The 23,586-nt window shown below is 44.8% G+C and overlaps 1 protein-coding gene across 2 annotated transcripts; it reads right to left on the reverse strand.

Annotated features, from left to right (window-relative positions):
- Nucleotides 1–532: 532 nt before the first annotated feature.
- Nucleotides 533–4,389, reverse strand: LOC144179064 (uncharacterized). 2 transcript variants are annotated; one of them, XM_077707258.1, is made up of 3 exons: nucleotides 4,231–4,389; nucleotides 2,197–2,775; nucleotides 533–744 (listed from the first exon to the last, which is right to left on the reverse strand). In XM_077707258.1, the coding sequence occupies exons 1-2, from the start codon at nucleotides 4,234–4,236 to the stop codon at nucleotides 2,200–2,202; spliced, it is 582 nt and encodes a 193-aa protein (XP_077563384.1). In that variant the 5' UTR covers nucleotides 4,237–4,389; the 3' UTR covers nucleotides 533–744; nucleotides 2,197–2,199. The 2 variants fall into 2 exon arrangements, with proteins under 2 accessions (XP_077563384.1, XP_077563393.1); XM_077707267.1 differs by lacking the exon at nucleotides 4,231–4,389 and having other exon boundaries at nucleotides 2,197–2,781.
- Nucleotides 4,390–23,586: the final 19,197 nt, after the last annotated feature.

Consider the following 23,586-nt stretch of genomic DNA (forward strand, 5'->3'; position numbering starts at 1 on the left):
TTTTGTGCTTCCCCTCCTTGAAAAAACAGTCTCTCAGAAACCAAATATATTTTCTTTTACGCAAATGACACGCTTGCCCATTACGCTTGCCCATATCCATGCAATCTATGGGCAGATATCACGCAAGAGAAGCCTACGGTGCAGGTAATCCGCCACCGGTCAACTATAACATGGTTTGCGCGCTTGCAATGAGTGCAAAAATGCCAAATATTTTCCGAGTGATCATCGGCTGCAATTATATCTGCAAAGAATTGTTGCGGTGGAAGGATAAGTATCTAACGCAGCGCACACACAATTTCATTCTCTTAGGCTGCTATTGAAATATGAGCAATGCAGACAGGTGCGTGGAGTTGCAGGGTGTCATAAAAAGCCTACACCAGATGAAGACCGCGTTTTTTAGGTTACAGAAGTCTTCGGCTTCCGGTGGTGAATCAAGACTTCACCTCGTGAATGATTTTTATTTGGCTTGTATTTCTGGCTAAATTGTAGTTATATCTCACACCAAAAGCAGTAAGTGACCAAGATGTCGTAGTAAGAAGGGTATATAACTTTATTAACAAAAATAACGATTAAAAAGGTCGCTTTTCCCGTGGGAGTGTTTCTTTTTTCGCTAATATAGACTGAAGTTTCCTCAGCCCCAATGGAAATGGCCATTGAGCTTCTGACGACGATGAGGCAGCCCCGATGAGAAGAAATCGATCAACGAATGATGCTCAGAGGACGACTAGATTTGCCCGTTCATTCCTGCAAGAAAGCCGAAAGAAATAATTTAATGCAATGAATTGCAATGACCGTAAATTCCACAGATTGAAAGATCGCAAGGAACACTGCTAGTACCATTTCTGCTTGTTGAAGGTGGCTGGTGATTGTTCATACTATGTTCTGGTTAGGTTCCCCATTAAGCTGCAGCAAATGGAGTTTCTACACTCGGGTGCCAATCTACAGCATTGAGGTCCAGTTATCAAAATTCATTTTGCCCCTGGCCGGCCCCCATTTTTTGTACCCATAGAAGATGCATCAAATGTCACAGCAGTGACTTACAGGCGCGTGGAAGATGGCTGACCGCGACAAAAGGCGAAAATAGGGCAGTACAGATGAAACCGCGTCCCGTCTGCTTCCTTGGCCTACTACAAATATCCACTCCTTCTTATTGACAGCGAGTAAACGGTAATAAAAGTCATAAGAGCCGAATAACTGTAGAGAAATTCACGCAATCTCAGTTCAAAAAGCTGAAGTCCACAAGTGCTTCAGCCCACACCACAGATGAACGTGCGCTCTAAAGGCAAGATGTAAATACTTTGGTTTCTGCAATTCAGTTTACAAATTTTCTATCAAACCATAAATACTGTTTATTTCAGTTTTTAAAAAATCTGCCTGCCTATATAATAAATGATACATGCGGTAGAACGTCATCACTTCATGATTAAAATTAGGATTTGGAAATTCAGGATTAATCCGAGAAAAAAGCAGACGTAATCTAAGAAAGCTTGCGTGGTATCGCCATGCACTACGCGCTGAAGCTTTACTTCTGCAAAAAACAAACAGCTATCTGCGCTTTTCTTGCGTATGTTATGAGTCTAAGCAGTCGAACATAATGATGGGACCAAATCTATATGCTTACATTTAATGTACTGATTAGGGTGCACGAAAATGCAAGCGTTTTTTTTTTAAATTATGTGTTACGCGGATTTGTTTTTTTCTTGCCCCGCAGCTGCGCCCGCAGACACGACACTGTATTGCGACAGCACCGGCCACTCCACTAACTTAAGCAATATAAAAAATTAGAGCTGTTTGCTAACAATGCATGTGTAATAAATTACCGTCATCAAACATATCGAAGGGAACAAGTGGTTCCTAGGGCAAAAAAAAAGGAAATGTGCATACACTCGGGCTAAAGTAATGGCGAACACTACACGGTTTGTGTTCTGCGTGTCACTTGGGCCGAATGGAGATAGGTGCACATTTGCCGCTATGATAATCTTGTGGGAGTTACAGAGAGTGTCCTAATTGCGTTCTAGGTTTTCTACGTTGCACGGTGCGTAAGCTGCAAACAAGCTACCGAGAGAGCCATTTGGTTACCCTGTCTCATGTATGTCCCACCGCCGACATGCATTGCCTCATAAATCAGCGCGCTGCAAAATGGGTGTAGGACGAAACGCATTAAAAATTCAGTAATGAAACAATCGAGTAATTTACATTTTAGTAGCCACCACCACCAAGGTGGCCGACGTGGCCGGTTTGGCCGAAACCCTGGGTCCCGAAACCACTCTTCTGTCCGGCGGAGCCACCGGCGAAACCAGAGCCCTGCTGTCCGAAACCGGTTCCGTAGCGGTTGGAGTCAGTCTTGGAGAAGCCCGTGCTCGAGCTGTAGCCCTGCTGGTTGTTGTATCCCTGCACATTGCGGGAGCTGTCGCCACTGGCGAAGCCTCCCGAACCTTGGTTGTATCCGGAGGCTCCCTGCTTGTAGCCTCCCTGAAAGCCGCCAGCACTTTGGTCATAGGCAGCGCCTCCGCCATAGCCGCCGCCGTGGCCCAGTCCCGGTCCGATGGGGAGACCACCACCATATCCGCCGCCGCCGACTGGGCCGACTCCACCTCCATAGCCGCCTCCGTAGTCACCTCCGTAGCCACCTCCGTAGCCTCCAGCTCCTCCGATAAGACCACCACGGCCCTCGACCTTCTCGTCCTTCTTGCCGGCGTCTGCGGCGACACCCTTCTTTGCGTCTTCAGCGAGGGCAAAGCAGGCCACTGCGGCCAACACAGCCAGGCACAGGGGCTGCATTGCAAACAAGAAGGGCTAATTTTGAACTATCTAAAAGGCAGGATAGTGAGGTGCCGAAGGAGGTAGCACATAGCCATTTGAGGGATCAGCCACAAAAATCTGTCATTTTTGGGTCGGTAGGCATTGAATCTAAGTCATGCAAAAAGAAAAAAACTACAAAGGGCCATGCCGTACAAAGGTCATAGGGTTCCCTTAAACAGAGCCCTTGCTATGCTTCGTGAACCCACACTTTGTATGGAGCTGGTTTTTATCTCTAGTAATCTTTTTGCCAGATAGTTTTGTGGAAACTAGGATTTTTCGTGTACCTATTCATCAACCGTTGTTGGGGGAAATAGGCTTACGCTCGGCTTGCACTTCTCTGGAGCCTAGCGTACCATCTCTTAAACACCAAAAAGAAAACGACGCAAGCTTTGAGCTCTCACCACGCCAGAAAACTCTGAAGAACACGTCAGAACCTCAGACTCATTAGTCGTCCAAGTAATAAGGTTTCTTAAAATGCTGCACATTATTCACAGCCTCGTTAACATTTATGGCCATACCGACGAAACCATTTTCAATGGAAACGACTTACACTACCCCATAAGCCTCAGACTGGTATGCATGAAAAATTGACCTGCTTGAGGTCAGTTCGTGCACGCTGTATTCTGCCATTAGCAGAGTTTTATCGGGCTTGCGAGCGTGTCTTATACATTATTATCGAGGCAACGGTTATAAAAAATATTCAAGCTTCAATCACATGTTGCCTGCTTTTGAAAAAAAGTACAATTAACGTAACCAAAAAGCAGATTGAAGGTAATCATCACAAATTCAAAGATAAAACGGAGTTGCATTGTCTCAAAACAATATCAAGGAAACCAGTGACCAGTCCCTGCGGGAAGCAAGCAAAAAGGGGCCTCGCAACTCAGAGGACGTGAGGCCCAGTGGTCCTCTAAGTTAGGAGGAATTTTTGTTGGCGCTGGAAATTAAATCCTAAGACAGGCATAATAGACGGGCTAATTGTTAATGTAGTCCAGAGCACAGAAGGACAGCTTCAATTTTGTGTTAGTCGTGGCTTACAACTTCGTTACGCAGAAACATTGAAATTGCATAAAACGTGAGTTTGTTCAAAGCCTGGCGTAGGTGTCTCAGACGACCTTTTGGGCCCTTGGGTTTCTTCGATGTCTCACGCACGTCTAAAAAAGTCACAATCAATAAAAGCTTAAATTGAGTACATATCTTTTTCGCCTACGCACTCCGCAGTTTGATCCGTAAATTTACACGTGTGTTAGCAGCGATGTGCGGCACTTGGGGAAACCGGAAAATTACCACCTCACCACGACATTTTTCAAAGACAAAAAGAATATTGCACTCTCACCAAGATTGTGACAATTCAAAACACACAAAATTGCACGACGAAAACAACACATCATCACTAGGTTCGCCCAGGAGTTGAAAAACCACGCGCCTCACCTTCATCTTCGAGCAGTGCACGAGTCGTCTGCGACCTGGGATGTATATGTCTGTTGAGTTGATGTTTTGGAGCTGATGTAAAGTATAGCGGCGAGAGCCAGCTTTTATAGCCGCGGAATAGTTGTGTGGAGAGAGGCTGAAAAAATAAATGAAGAACCAAAAGGAAGCACAGCTGGGAACAGAGCCATGGGATGACGTCGCGGTGTGAGAAAAGGGCGCGCGACGCGCCATGGACGCAACAAGCGGCCACCATTTTCCCCTTCTCTGGACGACGCTAGCTTTCGCAAACGAGCGTAGATGAATTGGCGAGTGAGCGGCCTTGCGACCGCGTCCGGGCAAGGGTGACCGCAGTCGCGCGAGAGCCGGCGCGTGGATATTCCGTTCTCTTTCGGCCGCTCTCCCCGTGTGTGTTTTTCGTCCTCTTTTTTAGCTCTGTTCGCTGAATGTCATTGTAGGAAACACGGCGGCGTTTTCCAGTCGCATTCTGGCGAGGAGGAGCGGAAGAGAGGGTAATTGATAAGCTATTAAGCTCATCATGCATAATTTATGTTCTCTGACGGTGCGCATGACGCCGTCCGATTGCGACAGGTTGTTGCGCGGTGAAGTAGAATAACGACCGACGAGCGGTTTGATTTCTCCGGAATGAAAGAGTAAGATGCGTGGGTACGGGGTAGCAGGGGTTGCAATGGTAGATTTCAGCCGTCCAGGGGAAGATTTGAAGTTACTTTGTCCCGACATCAGTAAGACCACCGCCCGGCTCCTACACTTAAGGTATTATCTTCATTTCGCCATCAGATTGCTATCGGGAAATTGCAATGGCGCCTTGAAAATGAGTTGGCACTGGCTGCCGATGATAATCTGTTCTGCATGCTGACTACCTACCGAAGGCTAAGGCTTTCATCCGGTGCCCCCTGCATAAGCGTCCTGCTCAGGCTTAATTAACCCCATAGACCGGTACAGTAGCAGTAGTAACACTTTTATTGGTAACAGAGGCCAAGGGCCAGTTTAAGGAACGGGAATGAGCGGAATGGAGCGTCTTTTACGACACGTCGCAGCTTTGCATGTGCCAAATAGCCCTTTCATGGGCAGTGGAGATTTCTCCGTGGAAAGCTGCAAGGATCTCTGAGCGATCTTGCGAGAAGAAGGAGCAGTCCCAAAGGAGATGCTTGAAGTCAGCCTATGTGAGTGTATTACAGAACGTACATTTAAGTGGTAGGTTTGGTGAGAGCCATTTTAGGGTAATGTGAGGGGTGTACGCGGCATTGGCGAGGAGGTTGTTGAGAAATACTTCGCGAGCACGCGGCAGGGGAGGGATGCCAGTTAGGCATCCTTGAGGGGTGCCGTCGCTGTAGCGGTTCTTCTTGTCGCTTTTATGTCGAAGTAACTGCAGTGAAGGAGGTAGCGGTGTCGGAGACGGCATTCTGGGAACCAGCGGAGTGGAATAAGACTACACACACGTGTTACAGAGTGGGCGGCCTGGTTACGCGCGTAAGCTGACTCGTGGCCGGGAACCCAATCAAACTGTAAAGTTACCCCGTTGCGACCAAGTAGGGCTACATGGGTGAAAATTTGATGCGCGAGGTGGTTTAGAGATGATGGCTGTGTGCGGGAGAGAAAAATAACTTCATTTGGCAGAAAGGATCATGGTGCGGTGGGCGACGACTTCGGCCGCCCGAATCCCGAGCTCCTTCTAGAGCAGGGGCTCCGAACAGTCCAGCGCCTTCATTCACTTCTCACGAGAATTAATGGGAGGGATTGGGTCCTATGCACAACCCCCTAGTTGTTGTTGGGCCATGGCCCTTTCACCGCAGTGGGGGCAGAGTTGGGATGGGTAGAGCTCACACTAAACTTTTTTACACCCTTTTAGCCAAAAAGGGTGTAGAATAAGTGGAAAAAGGGTGTTGGGAGGCCTTTACACCCTTTTTCTTGAGTCTCAACACCCCTTTCCTAGCTGCACGCCCTTTTTGTTTAAAAAAAAGGGTGTTGATCAACTTCAACACCCTTGGTTTTTCTTAGGGTGTTGAAAGGGTGTGGAAAAGGTGTTCAGCTGTTCATTGTATAAGGCCATGTTCGGATGCATAATAGCACTGTAAAGAAGAAGACATCCCCTCATATACTCCTCTACTCGCAAGAAATTTCCAAACGCAAGAAAAAAAAATAATTGCTCTTATGCAATGATCGCTCGTTTCCTTATTCGGTGCACCACATGCCCCAAGTTTAGCTTTGGCACGTGAAACACCAATTTGAACATTCAAAATTAAGAAGACTGTAGTCGTGTGGCGAAAAGGATGTTTACCAACTGCAACACGCTTGGCTTTCTGTAGGCTGTTGAAACGGTGTGAAATAGGTGTTCAGCTGCAAAAAAAGAACAGCGGAGCTAGGGGGTCGACCTAGTTTCTTCCGGTGTTGCTAAGTTTTGTTATGTTTGCTAAGCTTTACAATGTTCTTGCTAAGCCAGGATGACCGCTCAGGGATGAGGCCAAATTTAACCGGATTTCACAAGGCTGTTCCAGTGTGCCCCCCTTCTCCCCCCTCCCCGTTTCCAGGAGATCCAAGAGGGACAAGGTAGGTCGGCCCCCAGCGTTGCTGTTTCTCCAGCCTTGCACCACTATTGCAAGCTGCGCGAATTTTTTTACCTTTTAGAATCCAAAAAAGAATAGTACCTTTGAAATGGTACAGTAAGAGGTGCGGACACGCATACGCCCCTTGTGCTCACACTCTAACAAGCTCGAAAGCCGACTTCACTGTTATAATACCCTATCTGCGGTGGTGCACCCTTTACAGGTGCCCCAGTTCTTTTTCTTTGTATTTTTTTGCTAATGCCACCGAAACTACCTCCTGAAGCTTAAAGAGCTTCACTGGTAATAAATTATGCCAATTCATATTGCTGTAAACATCGTGAGGTACAACCCCCCCCCGCCCGCTTATAGAGAATGTTCAGTCCACCTGTGTAAACAGGTACAAAATGCCTCCATAATTGGAGGTCTCTCCACCTTTTTTCTTCATTGGCGGTCTTTTCTTACACCCTTTTTTTCTTTACGCCCTTTTTCTTAGTTTCGAACACCCTAATTTGAAGCTTCACACCCTTCTGGGAAAAAGGGTGTTGAAATTATGAACACCCTTTTTGAAGGGTGTTGAGGTGGTAGGGAAGATTTGTATGGTATTTAATAAAATTCTATAAGTTACGGATCAGAAAAACTACCGCGTAATTAAAAAGTTTTTGCAAATCCGCGTGTTGATTTGTATATTCTCGTAGTAAAATCCATACTTCCAAAATTAGCGCTAAAATATCAGTTTTTTGCGACAAGCCCACCGACTCCATCTGGGGTCTTTCCTCTGCTGGGTATAAAAGCAAGAACAGCACATGTATTGCTCAGTAAGTATGCACTCCCTGTACCGCTTGCATCCCGTGTTCCAACTGTAACTTGTGCGTATTGGCTGTTTGTGTTGAATGCTGCGCGGTCCGCCGTTTGACATTGCCTCTGCGCATGCCATCACCTCAAAAAAAGGGTGTGGGACTCAACACCCTTTTTTTAGGGTGTTGAGCATCCTCAACACCCTTTTTTAAAGGTGTTGAGCTCAACACCCTTTTTTCATCCATGCACCCTTTTTTTGCCAAAACACCTTTTAAGGGTGTTAGCCATGGGACAATATTTTTACACCCTTTTCGGCCAAAAAGGGTGCAAAAAAGTTTAGTGTGGTACATGATGCAGGACGCTCTGCAGGGTAGAGATTTCGTTTCGAGTTGACGCCATAGGCGTTCCTCTACCTGAGTGAGGGATGAGTGGGCGGTGGCGGGAAAGCTTGCGGCCTGAGAGGCGGTAAGTCTGTGTGACATCTCCGAAAGTGAGGAGGCTGTCTTTTATCGATCTCGCTCCATGGAGTGAAGAATCCACATAGTACGCCAAGGTGAAAAGTGCTCAGGTTGCGATGTCGACCATCTGTATCCCTCCAATTCACGTGTCAACCGAGAATTATTGTAATTGGACCGTGTCGGATGGGAAATTTTGACAGATAATTTTTTTTTGTGTCGGTGCCGAAATGAGACCTTTGGCAAACTTTTGGGCGGCCATTTTCGATTCTGCGAATATGATTTCAATGGTGGACCTTTGGGTCAATGCCAGTGCGATTGCCGCCTCTTCTACGAAATGCGGGTGACGGGTGGGAAGGGTGAGGGTAGCAAGAGGAGGAGATGATGAGGAGTGAATAACTGGTATAACGAATTCCCTTTATGCTGACATTCTGCGGAATGACATAGAGGGTCGCTCAGGAACGAGAAAATTTTTATATATAGTGCCGTGGCTCTATGAATCCGCCTTTCGGAATTAAATGTTGGGTGCCTGTTTTTGGGATGGGCCGGACGATGACTGATGATTTGATGCAGCACTCTTCCTCGGGGCTTTGAGCTGGGCCGATCCCGAGTGTCTCCAAAAGGAGCCTGCCCGAGGAACAGCGCTTAGGCGGTTGACTTTTGACAATTATGACAATTTTGCCTTAAACCATTATGAAAATAATGACAATTAGCCACTAAGACAACTCTATCATTTTCTCTAAGTTTCATTAAATTGTCATAATTAGGTAGGTAACAGAAAAATAACTAAGTACATTCTCCTAACCAAGCGTGTGATGTGAATTTTATGCGACTTAACCGATCAGACTAGCATGGCTACTAACTTTGTGTTTTATCTCTCTTCTTGGCAACCTTTCGTTCATAATTAAATGGTTCAGAAACCATCCTTTCTCGTGGCTCCGACGTAGAGCAATCGTTAAGGCACTTGCCTGTCACGCGCGTCTATTGGGATCGGTTTCTGTCCCTGCTACGGGTTTTGTTTTTGTCAGATGACGGCACGTTGATTTTTAGTACGTCTAGTGGTCACAAAACCCGCTTTTTCCTTAATGAGGACCACAGTGCTGTCGCATTAAAACCACTGCACTCCACGGACAGCAACTCTAGACATTCTTTATCGAATGAAAGTGTTGTTTAGGAATTTACGAATTTTAGAACTGTCGAATGCGAAGTGGAGAATTAATCTTTTTTATTAAGTGTAGAGCCTGCGACGTTTGTGAGTTTTGACGGCACCGGCTACTCTGTTTCTCCAAACATAGGATTAACCGCGCCAAGGCCAGTGGATGCATCTAATGACCTTGTGTGTGGTAGCATGTATTTGTATAAAAGCGTAGTACTCCTTTCGAGAAACGTGAAACCTGAACGGGAATGCATTTCAGAAATCTACAATGCTTGCGTAGTGCAGGAAGCGCGGTTGCACGAGCGCGTACTTTGCTTACGCACAAAAAGGGCGACAGTGCACTGCTTGGCACAGAAAAAAACAATGACCATGAAAAGAACACGCTTCACGACAATACCAATATTTACCGCTGTTTAATCGGGCGAGGGATTGTACTTCATCGACTGCGTTTTTACTCGTACATACGCCACCCTTCCTGAGCCATATTGCGACGGAAAAGAAATAGTTTCGATTCTTCACAACAGCGGTATAAAAATAGAGGTTATGACCTAACCAATGTAAGGGAGCGTTATAAGCGGATACATGTTGACGCAATTGAAGCAATAAACACAAATTGGATATTGGGCTGCTTTTTATTACCGGCCCGCAAACGAAATGTCCAGGAAACGGAGAGAAGCGCTCTGGCGCCCCGTCGTTCAGGAAAGTTGTGCCAGAATATCTAGTATTCTTTCGCATAAATCACGTCAGCGGCGATGTCTACGCTGCCAGCCAAACAACATGGCTTATTCCGATTGGCTTTGGTGACGGCTCTAGAGAAATGATGCCCCGTTGTAAGGATATTGAAACACCGTCCAAACCTGTTTCCCAATGACCAGCACCGACAGCAGCCAGGTTAGGAACAAAAACAGGTGTATAGCTGTTTCGCCAAACTTGAAAAGCGAACAACTCTTCCTTGCGCAAGCTAAAGACGACATAGCAGGTTGCATTATTTTACGACGGGGAGCAAAACCACGTAGCTGCAGGACGCCGGAATGAGGCAATAGGGCAGTTGGTATATAAAAACAGCGCTAGCCTGTCCTTTTAAAGTGGTTGTAGTCACAAATACAGCTCTTGTTACAATCAAGAAACTCTGGTTACACCCCAAAATAAAACTACTGATTACCGGTACGTTGTGGTGATTGCAGGGCGAAACAACTGCATGCTAATTTTCACCCTTCAATCCTAGTGTACCATACAGTCCTGGTTTCCAAATTCGCGATTTTGCTTTAATTGTGGATGCTGTGCCCTGGGGTGTGTCGCGTGTAAACCTACACGCCCCAACAAAATGAACGCCCGTATCGCTATGCGGGGATACGATGCCGAGGACTGGGAGACCAGCCAGTGACACTATATTTGTCCCCTTGGTGCTTCCCGGGGGCTCAAACGAGCAACTCCGCCAGCCCAACTTTGTTTTGAAAAATATATTGCCACACTTCGACCCGACGCGTTCGACGATGCATTCAATGAGAACGCAACCTCGCCGATAACCTGTTGCCAAAAAAAACCATGACGATAAAGCGAGGGTTGGTGACAATGAAGATGGTGTGGTGCTTACTTGTGAGACCATGACGATGGCGAGACTAGAATGGCCGGTTGAGCAGCAGTTAGGAGACAATGATGACGCTAGCGCTCACACTGTTTCTTTTTCTCGGCAGGAGACAATACGGCCGCTAAAGCGGTGATGGGCACCGAAGAAACGGTTTGAGGAGCGATACGCGCTTGGTTTCAAAGCTGCGGCATGGACGGTCGGGTACGCCGCAAATAGAAACCACCCGATATTTCGCTAGCGACGACTACGTGAGAAAGGAGACGATACGGGAATAATTTTGTTTTACAATGCTTGTGTGCGCCGAATTGTCGAAAGCAGGCTTTCGCGACCTGGTCAAAAAAAGACAGATATATATAGACAGGTTGAAACGTTGGAAATAAAGTCTCCGAAGAGCGTACTTTTACTTTGTGCGTATTCCTGCAACAACTAAGGACTCTATTTCACGACTTTATATATATATATATATATATATATATATATATATTTATATTTATATAAATATATATATATATATATATATATATATATATATATATATATATATATATATATATATATATATATATATATATATATATATATAAAATTCTAGAGAAAGATAAACTCACAAAGCGCGCAGAAATAGTATAATAGTATAAGTAAAGAGTCGGATACACAGCAAGAACAATAACAAACAATGTTTACTTAAGTAGCGGCAACGGGACTTGCCTTCATCAGAGTAAAGTTACATGATTTTGCTGTCGCAAACATTTTGAACACATTTCTTATATAGGTTTGCATAAAACTGTGAGAAAGAGCGGAAAATGTTTCGGAAATGGGGAGTGTGTATACAGTCAGGCTACGCCTGTGTTACAACATCAACAAACAAACAAGAAAAATAAAAAGGGGGGGGGGGAGCCAGAGAGAGAAAAAGGGGTCGTGTTAACAATGCAGCGTTCAAGGTTGCACCATGACGGGTCAACGTATGCCGCGCGGGCTGCAAGTTCAGACAATGGGGGAAACTGGACAACCGCGGCTTGAAAAGAAAGGGAAGAGTATACAGTAAGGTATTCAGTGACTGCTGAGACTGGTTCGGGGGAAAGCGAAGATGGGTGTGCCCCCCCGCGGGTCAAGAGAATAGATAGGGAGCACAAAAGAGCATTTCACAGAAGTTAGCAATTGAACAATTGAATCATGTAACTTTACTCTGATGAAGGCAAGTCCCGTTGCCGCTACGTAAGTAAACATTGTTTGTTATTGTTCTTGCTGTGTATCCGACTCTTTACTTATACTATATATCTATATATATAAATATATATACATACATACATATATATATATATATATATATATATATATATATATATATATATATATATATATATATATATATATATATATATATATATATATATATATATATCATCACTTCGATCCCCTCTGCCCTGGAACCCCCGCTTTTGTTTCTCAGCCTGGCGCATGCATTGCTGACGCACGCTCACTGATCGACTTTATCCCTGCCTCTGCCACTACAGTTTTTCTGCATGTTGGTACTAATGATCTCAGCTCTTCTTCCGCTGAACATGCTTTCTCTGACTACCGCTCACTGACTGACCTCACTCTGGAATCTCGACCGAACATTTCCACTATTAACGCCAGTCTCATTCTTCCCCGCTCCGCTAACCGCCGCCGCGACTACCGCATCTCTCGCTTCGCTCGCTGCTGCAACGAAAAGGCACGCCGTTTCAACTCACTTCTCCGCGAATTTTGCCGCCACTCACGCTTTGTCCGCTTCGTCGATCATGGCTTTGAGCACCTTCCAGCCTGCCGAGTACTCGCTGCGGACGGCTTACACCCGAGCTTCGAGGGTGTGGCCTTGCTGGCCGGCCACATTCGTGCACTCTGCTTCATGCAACAGCGCTGCAATCCTCTGGGCTGGCGCGACTTCGCATGCACCGCCGACCCAGTTGCAGCCCCGGCTATATTGCCAAATGACAGCGACTTCCCACCACTGCCTCCAATTCTATCCAGTGTAAGGACCCCGGAGCAGTGTCGTGCCAGCAGCCCACCGCCACCGCCCCCCAGATCCACCACAACCACGGCGCCCCGGGCGAGCGCCAGCGCCCCAACCCCGAAGTCAACGGACGAGCGTCGCGCCAGCGACATGCCAACCCCTACTGGCAAACCTGCAGCGGCCACAACGCCCCGAGGGAACGCTCGCGGCGACACTAAGAAGCTCCCTGACCGGCGCCGCACCAACAGCATGCCACGCCCAACCTCCGCATCTTCAGCGACCGCCGAGCCCACGAAAACCAACAGCAGCGCGTCCGCCGGACCTTCCGGGGTCCAAAATCCAGCCCTCCGTGCCACATGCCCTTACAACCTTCGAAAGAATCGGCATAGCAGCAACTGACTACAACACAAAAAAACAGGTAACGCGGCCTCCTTCCCCGTTTCAAGACAGTTTTTAAAGCTAAGAAAAATCACCGAAAAGCGCATACGTTCCGAATTGCACGTTTCCGCTCTTGCACAGTACTTGACTGCCGCGGTCGCTCCCAGGGGTCTTAGGATTAGAATAAAACCTGCTACTACCGAACTCTCCCCGTCCAACATGAATAAGTGGAAACAGGTACTCGATAAAGCATCTTTACAATTAACTGAAATAATCCTCAATCACTACGAAACTACGGCCCATTCTCTCCGAAAGAAAGAGGAACTACTTAGTCAGGGACTAAGCAAAAGAGAGTTGAACCTTTTAAGCAACTACGAGTCTAAGACGGCCTCCGCCATATCCCGAACAAAAGACCGAAAGTTTAACCGAGATAAGATTTCTAACACTGGCCACATGCGTAAGAACCTAACAAGCTCCGGCACTAGTAACTGCCCCAACTCTGACAATACGGCCGATAATGTCACTACGACTGTAATAAATGCTTCGACTACTGCACCCCAAACAGTTCAGTTAAACCACTGTACTAATATTTTTCCCTCGCCTGCCGTCACAAAAGAAAACCTTACCGGGAATGTAATGAACCTTTCAAGCATAACCCTCTCCCCAGCTCAGATGAACGTCTTGTCAAAGGGCCTAAACTTTTGCCCGGCTACTGGTGGTTTTGATGAATTTCAACTTTTTAAGGACTTAGATAACTTCGCCAGAAACATGAGGCTACGAGAATACTTCTACGATCACCCCGCGACGGAAGAAGCCCGCAGAACCCTACCTAGCTATAAGCACTGGACCCCTCCCACACAGCGTGATAGTTGCCTCGACATGTACATCAAAGCTGTCCAACGCGATGTGCGAAAAGCATACCAAACACAAAATTCTTTCCGCCACAACATGACTACCAACGAAAAGAAAGCCCTAGAGGAACTCGCAAGCTGTCCCGACATAATTATTAAACCTGCCGACAAGGGAGGCGCAATCGTAATCCTTGACAAAACCGACTATGTTAACGAGGCCAATAAGCAACTATCAGTATCGACGTTCTATAAAGCACTACCCAATGATCCCACTCAAGATTATAAGCAAATTGTCAAAGATAAACTTGGTGAGCTTGTTAAAAATAAAACAATAAATGAAACCACGGCTCGTTCCCTGATCCCCTTAAGCCCAGTAGCCGGTAAATTCTATCTTCTCCCAAAGATTCACAAGGTGAACAACCCAGGGCGCCCCATTGTTTCTGGCATTGGCACTGTTACCGAAAACCTCTCGCGCTATGTGGATAATCTCATTTGCGACATTCCGCCCAGCTTTCCCTCCTTCATTAAGGATACCAATGACTTTCTCTCAGACATCTCAAAAATTGAAATTCCTGATAACTGCCTTCTAGTCACCCTTGATGTTGCGTCACTGTATACTAACATCCCCCATGAAGATGGCATCGCCGCTGTATCCCTTGCGTATGAGCAGTCATCGTGCGACAAACCTATCGATTCTTCTGCTCTCCAAACATTCCTTAGGCTTATTCTTGAACTTAACAATTTTGAGTTCGACGGAGTTCATTACGTGCAAGTCAGCGGAACGTCAATGGGAACTCGAATCGGACCTAACTACGCTAATATCTTTATGGCTCACCTCGAATCAAACTTTCTTGACACCCAAAATTTAAAGCCGATGTACTATAAAAGGTATATTGATGACATATTCATGATCTGGCAACACGGTGAGGCGGAACTCCTCACCTTCATTGAGGCATTTAATCTAGCCCATCCTAGTATTTCCCTTGCTCATTCCCATTCGGAACACAGTGTAAACTTTCTGGACGTCACCGTTACTACCTTCCAAGGTCGGCTTCAAACTAAACTGTATAGAAAACCGACAGACACGCGGCAGTATTTGCACTTCCGAAGTAGCCATGTCAGACACTGCAAGACAGCAATACCTTACAGCCAAGCCCACCGATTTAGGAGAATTTGCTCAAACCAAGCCGACTTTGACTCAAACTGTCGAGAACTCAAGACCTCCCTCCTGAATAAAAAATACCCGGAAAAAGTTATCAACGACGCTATTGTGCGAGCCAACCAATTAGACCGTAACGAAATCTGTAAGAAAAAAGCCCCGAACGGGAACCCGCAAACTAACTTAGTTTTAACCCACTCATCCTCCGCTCCAAGAGTGTCAACCGTGCTAAAAAAACATCACAATATCCTAATGCAAAGTGACCGCTTAAAAAGCATATTCCCCGAACCACCACGCGTTGTCTACCGGCGTAATAAGAATTTAGGTGACTTTCTTACTAACTCTCGTATCAACCGACCGGCAACTACTGGCTGCATGCCCTGCAATAAACCCCGATGTAAAGTATGCCCACACATGACCACTACACAGCGCGCCACCAGCACGGCTTCAGACTACTACGTAAATATAAAAGGTAACTTTAACTGTGACTCCGCTAATGTCGTATATCTTCTAGAGTGCACTGTTTGTAGGCAACAATATATCGGCCAAACTGAAACGCCCTTCCGAATACGGTTCAATAATCACCGCTCTCATGCAAAAAGCTGCCCTTATTTGCCCCTGTCAAGACATGTGAACAGTCCCGGGCATGCATTTGATCATCTTAAAGCAACGATTTTAGAATCCGCCTTCAAAACGCACCACGACCGCGAGGTTCGGGAATCTTATCTCATTTATAAGTTTGGGTCAGCCACACTTGGAATTAATGAAAGTTACGGAAAACTAACGTGCTTATCCCTCGAATAAACTTAGCGGCTTCATAATTTTTATAACTATGTTCATTATTCCTACCCTCGAGTTTGCCATCAGAATTCGCAGAAACTCTCCTAATACAGCAGCTTTGTTAGCTTAATGCGGCTCAACAATGCCATTTGTCCGGGAGAAGGAGGCCTCGTTCCCACCACCACTTAAGAATGTTTAACTCTTTGTGATCTATTCATGTTTAACCTTTTGTGACCCTACCTATTTCCTGTTCAATTGCTAGCTTCTGTGAAATGCTCTTTTGTGCCCCCTATCTATTCTCTTCATCCGCGGAGGGCACACCCATCTTCGCTTCCCCTAGAACCAGTCTCCCCAGCCACTGAATACCTTGCTGTATACTCTTCCCTTTCTTTACAAACCGCGGTTGACCATTTTCCCCCATTGTCTGAACTTGCAGCCCGCGCGGCATACGTTGACCCGTCATGGTGCAACCTTGACCGCTGCATTGTTAACACGACCCCTTTTTCTCTCTCTTGCTCCCCCCCCCCTTTTTTTTTTTTTTGTTGTTGTTTGTTGGTTGATGTTGTAACATAGGCGTAGCCTGACTGTATGCACACTCTCCATTTGCGAAACATTTTCCATTCCTTCTTACAGTTTTATGCAAACCTATATAAGAAATGTGTTCAATGTTTGCGACACCATAATCATGTAACTTTACTCTGATGAAGGCAAGTCCCATTGCCGCTACGTAAGTAAACATTGTTTGTTATTGTTCTTGCTGTGTATCCGACTCTTTACTTATACTATTTCTGCGCGCTTTGTGAGTTTATCTTCCTCTAGATTTATATATATATATATATATATATATATATATATATATATATATATATATATATATATATATATATATATATATATATATATAGAGAGAGAGAGAGAGAGAGAGAAAGAAATGCCAGCAGTCTACAACGACAACGAAGGCATAGGGGAATGGTTAGTCTATTTTGTACCGTTAGTGACGTTATATTTCTTTTTTTTATTAATTACGTGAGAAAGAAAGAAAGAAAAACACGCTCCCAGAGTGGGGACCGAACCCACGCCTTTGGAAAGGCGTGGGTTCGGCGCCTCCGCACCGAAACTGTGCCTCCGCTGTGCCTCCGAAAACTGTGCCTCCGCACAGTTTTCTGCACATCTATATGAGAAATGTGTTCCAAATGTCTGGGACAGCAAAATCATGTAGTAACTGTATTCTGATGAAGGCAAGTCCCGCTGCCGCTACGTAATTAAACGCTCTTTGTTATTGTTCTTGCGGTGTATCCGCCTCTTTACTTATACTATTTCTGCGCGCTTTGCGAGTTTTATCTCTCTCTCTCTCTCTCTCTCTCTCTATATATATATATATATATATATATATATATCATCATCATCATCATCACCAGCCTACCTACGCCCACTGCAGGGCAAAGGCCTCTCCCATTATTCTCCAATTACCTCGGTCCTGTGCCAACTGTGACCAATTTATCCCCGCAAACTTCTTGATCTCATCTGCCCATCTAACTTTCTGCCGCCCCCTGCAACGCTTGCCTTCTCTAGGGATCCACTCTGTTACCCTTAATGACCAGCGGTTATCTTGCCTTCGCATTACATGCCCTGCCCACGTCCATTTCTTCTTAATTTCCACTAATATGTCTTTGACACCAGTTTGCTCTCTGACCCACTCCGCTCTCTTCTTGTCCCTTAATGTTACACCTATCATTTTCCGCTCCATTGCCCGCTGAGTCGTTCTCAATTTAAGTAGAACCCTCTTAGTGAGCCTCCAAGTTTCTGCCCCGTAGGTGAGTACCGGTAAGATGCAGCTGTCATACACTTTCTTCTTCAGCGACAATGGTAGGCTGCTATTCATTATCTGAGAATGTCTGCCATATGCACCCCACCCCATTCTGATCCTTCTAATTATCTCTGCCTCATGGTTGGGATCCGGGGTCACAACTTGGCCTAAGTAGATATATTCGTTTACCACTTCCACTGCCTCGCCACCTATCTCAAACTGCTGTGCTGTCCCGAGGTTATTGATCATTACTTTAGTTTTCTGCATATTAATTTTCAGGCCCACGGTTCTACTCTGTTCGCCCAGTGCAGAAAGCATGCTTTGCAATTCGTCCCCCGAGTTACTTAGCAAGGCAACGTCATCAGCAAATCTGAGGTTACTGAGGCATTCTCCATTAACCCTTACTCCCACCTGTTCCCAATCCAACGTTCTGAATACTTATTGTAAGCATGCTGTGAATAACATTGCAGAGATTGTGTCTCCTTGTCTGACACCCTTCCTTATAGGTATTTTACTGCTCTCCCTATGGAGGATGATGGTAGCTGTAGACCCACTGTAGATATCCTCTAGTATTCTTACATAATGCTCATCTACCCCCTGGTTCCGTAATGCCTGAATGACTGCTAGGGTTTCGACCGAGTCAACTGCTTTCTCATAATCTATGAAGGTTATATATAGGGGTTCAGTATACTCAGTATATATATATATATATATATATATATATATATATATATATATATATATATATATATATATATATATATATATATATATATATATATATATATATATATATACACGAGAGGGTAGACACACGTATGAAAACGATGAAAACATCGTTTTCATACGTGTGTCTACCCTCTCGTGTATTTTTGAAACCGAATCCCGGAACTTATTCATCGCTATATATATATATATATATATATATATATATATATATATATATATATATGACTCACATTACTACTTCAAGTTTTTCGGAAGCAGCCTGGCTGCTTCTTTCGCGCCGACCTATGCCAATATTTTCATGGGGATCTAGAAACCACCGTGTTAAACCCTCTTCCCCACATAACCCTTAGGTTTACCACCATTACGCAGACGACGACTTCATGATTTAGAAGCACGGACGGCCGACTCTAGAAAAGTTCATATCCCATCTCAATTCTTCGCATCCAACTAATAAATTCTTATGAATAAGAAGCAAACTTCCTGGATGCTACCGTAATTCTAGACAAAGGCAGACATAAAAACACACTTTTTTAGGAAACCAACGGACAGGCAACAGCATCTAGATTATAAAAGCAATCCTCCGCAACACTGCAAACAAGGGATTTTTGTAGGACAAGCCACCAGACTTAAAATAGTATGCAGTGATGACACCGACTACATGAAGCATCTGGACAAACTCAAGTCCCCCCTTATAAATAGGAACCACCCCAAAAGCTCGCTCTATCAGGCCTACGAACGTGGATCTAATCTCAAAAGGGTCGGGGTGCTCAACAAACAGCGCCGAAATGAAAGCACCAGGCGGCCTGCCGTCATTACATTCTCAAACGCCCTCCATAACGTAAACAATACCCTGCGGAAATACTACTCCACTTTAGCCAGTAAAGACCGAGTTAAAAGACGCTTCCGGAAGCACCAAAGGTTATCTACCGGAGAAATAAGGATCTAAAAGATATTTTAGTGCATGCTAGAATAGGTCCTTCCAAACAACCAATCTTAACTACCTGTCCTTCACCCAGATGCAAGACTTGCAGGCACCTGAATACAGACTGCGTGTAAAAATCCCCGCGAGCAATTCCGTTCATAACATTATTTCAAGATTTATGTGCACTTCATCGAACATTTCGTATACGTTAGAAGGCTCAATGTGTCACAAACAGTATATAGGAGCAACGCGTCAACCATGAGCTTACATCTGAACGGTCACCCAGCAGATACCCTTAACAAGCGCAGTTTGAACCGACTTTCCAGGCAGTAGGCAAGGAAAGGCAGCCTGCGTGCGTAAATTATTTTCGTGAGCCTATGGCCGAATGGACTGCTGCCTCAAATCGCTCGTTGGGTAGGCTAAGGCGCTATCTAGGATTTACACTGCATAGTCATATGCAGCCAGATGGTTTATATATCCCACGAAAAAGTGAGAGTAGGAAAGGCCGCAAACAACAGAAACATTTTCAGATAAGCCAGGAGGAGGGAGTCGTCGATTTCTTGCGTGGCAGCTTTGCTACCGCGTCGTCTCCGTTATGGCGCCATTCGAAGGGGTAAACGTTTTGCTCATATATTTCAAAGGTAAGTAATTTTGGTGCTACAATTATCTTTTTATTTAATTTAACATTGTGCGGTGTAAGTTAGGGTGATCTTAAAATTTTCAGGCGTTTTTTTTTTTATTTCAAAAATATTTTAGGGCTTCGCGCGCCAAAGCGGGCCTGCGTTATGAGGCACGCCGCAGGGTAGTGCTCCGAAATTATTTATACCTCAAGAGGATGTTTAACAGGCGTCGAAACCTCGTAGGGAGATTGAAGTTGGACTAGTTGGGCGCTGTTGTGCCCATTATGCCAAAAGCCTGTACACACGGGTTTTAGTTTCTCCCCTCCATCGGAGAAACGGCCTCTGCGGCCGGTATCGAACCCGCATCATTACCATCACAGTGCTTTAAACACCAACCAAGGGCGGCTTTTTTTCCCTTTATAACCCGGGACACCATGGCGAGTAGGGTGTAAATGGAGCTTCGATGTTGAGACCAGGTAATGGGTTCGTTACAATGATCTATTTAGGGTGAGAAGAAACCACGGTCGGTTTGCTTATAAAAACCTTCGCTTAACCGGTACGCAAGTTAGAAGTATGAGATCTCGAAAAAAAATCTGCGCAGAAAAAAAACGATATTTAATCGTTTCCCTATTTGTGCCTGCGACCCTCATATTATGAACGTAAAGCGCGTATTCTTGGCTTGGCTCGTCTTTATTTCTGCTTTGACTGCAGCCACTTCAGAAACCAGCATGACTGAAAAACCGGGTGCCGTGCCGTTTCTTCATTAGACATCAATGTTACTGGTTTCGACCAAATGTAACTCGAAAGGGCTCGCAGGCCAGTCATTAACGTTGCATCGGCGCCTGAAATTGCTCCAACCGATATGAAACGGCAAGCAGTGCGATGAACAAACACACGCGATGGCAGAAGGTAATGAATGACCAGGTGAAACTTCCCGTTTCCATGCAGTTCATTTAGAATTGGTCACTCTCAAGTTATTCAGAGCAGTGTAAAGTGTTTCTTTACAAATAATATTAACCGCAATATCTTGTTTTCTGCACAGGTTTGAAGTCTCAAACGTTGCCGTACTGATTCTGGGGCCACGAAAACTATCAGCTTGAATCGCTTGCGTAGTAACTTTCAACGGCGAATTACACAAAAACTATTCAAATTTCTTCAAAGCTTTTTAGGTTGTTGTGTCCACGTCGACTTCTTGCTCTATGCGAAATGTCATTGCTCTGCTATTGTCTGAGTGGCTGGCTAGAAACCAACTGATAAAGAAAAGATAAACGCAATAAAGAGAAAAGATATCTTTCCTCGACTGCAGTCAGCGAAAAACCCTTCTACGTGGCCGGAATAATTTTCTATGGTGAATTTTTTACACACTTCCTTAACAGAATTTCTCTTTAGGGATTAGTTAGAGAAGGCATTATCCTTACGCTGAAGCATTTAGAACTCTTCTACATTGTCTGATATCAGTGCAGCTAGCAACGGGGATAAACAGGTAGCCCGTCACATTCAGAGAAAATGTGAAATTGGTAACTATATATGAGATAGCAAGAAAAATTGCTTTTTTGTGCTCACTAATGCCTCACGGAGTAATTACATGGGAGTTGAGTCTGTTAGGAAACCAAAGGCACCTTTCAATGAGTATTTTGAAATCCTAAGAAGATGTATGGATGAGTTACAAGACGTATTTATCGATGTCTTTCGTTGCATAACCTCACGGGCCCCCGCCAGAGAGAGGATAGACTACATACGCCTAGGTCGGAATAAGAGGCGCCATCTGTACGACGAAGCTTGAATAAAACGTACCACTCAATCGGTTATAGGTTTCCAGGCAAACAGCGCGTTGAGGTTTCAAGGCAAGCTTGGTGTAACCAGGCTGCCTTGCCAGAATTCGACTCGAAACAAAAAGCAACTATGAAGGCTGCGCTTGGCTCCTACGGAAGTGAATCCGAACGGAAAGGGACAAGAACCGCATTTAAACGAAAAAAAAGTCACTTGTTCATGAGAGTTAATGTCAGAAATGATTGTTTAGGCAATCGATAAATCGCAAAAATTGTGCATACAGAAAGAAATCCCATAGTCAAAGACTGAATCGGGACCTCCTATTTTAGCGAACATGAAAAATCTAATTGAAACAACAAACAGCACGACAACCAAAAAAAGAAAATACTTCGTAGGCAAGACAAGGTATCCGACAACAGAACAGCAAAAAAGGAAAAAAAAAGCGGAAATTGTATAGAAAAGTCAACAAGGGTAATTCAACACTTTAATGGGATTCTGAGATACCGTATTTTCGCTCGTATAAGCCACACTACAAATGCGAGAATTTCCAGTGGCAAAGTAGGAATTGCGGATAATAGGCGGATTTTTTCTTTAGTGCAGCTTTACGGCAATGCGCGTTGTACCGTGGAGCTCCTACGCAGTAACACTGACTAAAAATGTTTCACTCGAGGATAAATAACTTCCTCATTAAACGCTAAGTTCTTTCCGATTGTCAATTTGGAATCATCAAGCTTTAATATACAAAAATTCCGCTGACTAAACGGAAAGAAATCATTATTAACTCATTTGGAAATAAATAACTTGCTCTTGGAATTTATATCGGTTTCTCAAAAGCCTTCGAGCTCATAAACTATAAGTTGTTGCTGTATAAGCTTAGTCACTATGGTATTAGAGGAAGCTGCCTCTCCCTAATGGAGTTCTATTTAAAATACGGAATACATGTTTGTAGACTACAACGACTCATTGTCAAATGCAAAGTCATTTTTGTCTGGAGTGCCACAAGGTAGCATTTTGGGTCCTGGGTTGTTTTTGATTACATATAAATTTTATATTTTATAGCCGCTTTCACCTCATCTTATTGCTCTCGCTGATGACATTACAATGCTAGTAACAGTAGCTACAGTGGCTTCATTATCGATATACAGCAATTAATTATTAGAATATCCTAGTCTATGGTGCAATAAAAACTTCTTTAAGGTTAACAACAACAAAGCGAAGGCTGTGATATTTCGAACAAAAATAAAACTCCGGATTACAATATTCAACTTGTGCTCGGTAACGACAGAATTGAGATCGGGGTTAGTGTAAAATAGTGTAAAATGCTTGGGTATTATGCTCTCACAAACACTTAATTCGGACATGCAAATTGCCAGCGTACGTGCAAAGATGAATAGAATAAATTGCGTGCTATGTCGACACCGATACACCCTTCCCAGAAGGGTTAAATTATAATTTTCAACGCATTTATGCTTCCGGTTATTATCTACTACCCCCCGCACGGGGCACCTTGAGAAATCTTGGTGATGGTATTGGCGACACAACTTACCCCGAGCGGCCGTACTCACGCTGTAACCGACCATCGTAGCAAGTTTTAAGGTGAAGGGTAGAAACCTCAAACGGTGGCCGCCGGAGCCCAGATCAAGCTCCGGCGGATGGGCTTCCTGTCTCTTTACCAGGCAGGGAGCTCCGGGACCTCTCAAGCTATTAGGGTAAGGTTTGAGAAGTAGGTACCCCCGTCCCCTGCTTCCAATAGATGCTGTATGGTATCTTCTAAACCCCCCTCTCATCCAAA

Source organism: Haemaphysalis longicornis, unplaced genomic scaffold, assembly GCF_048455015.1.
Source record: "Haemaphysalis longicornis isolate Haplotype H1 unplaced genomic scaffold, Haemaphysalis longicornis Haplotype H1 scaffold_1, whole genome shotgun sequence".
NCBI classification, from domain to species: Eukaryota; Metazoa; Arthropoda; class Arachnida; order Ixodida; family Ixodidae; genus Haemaphysalis; species Haemaphysalis longicornis.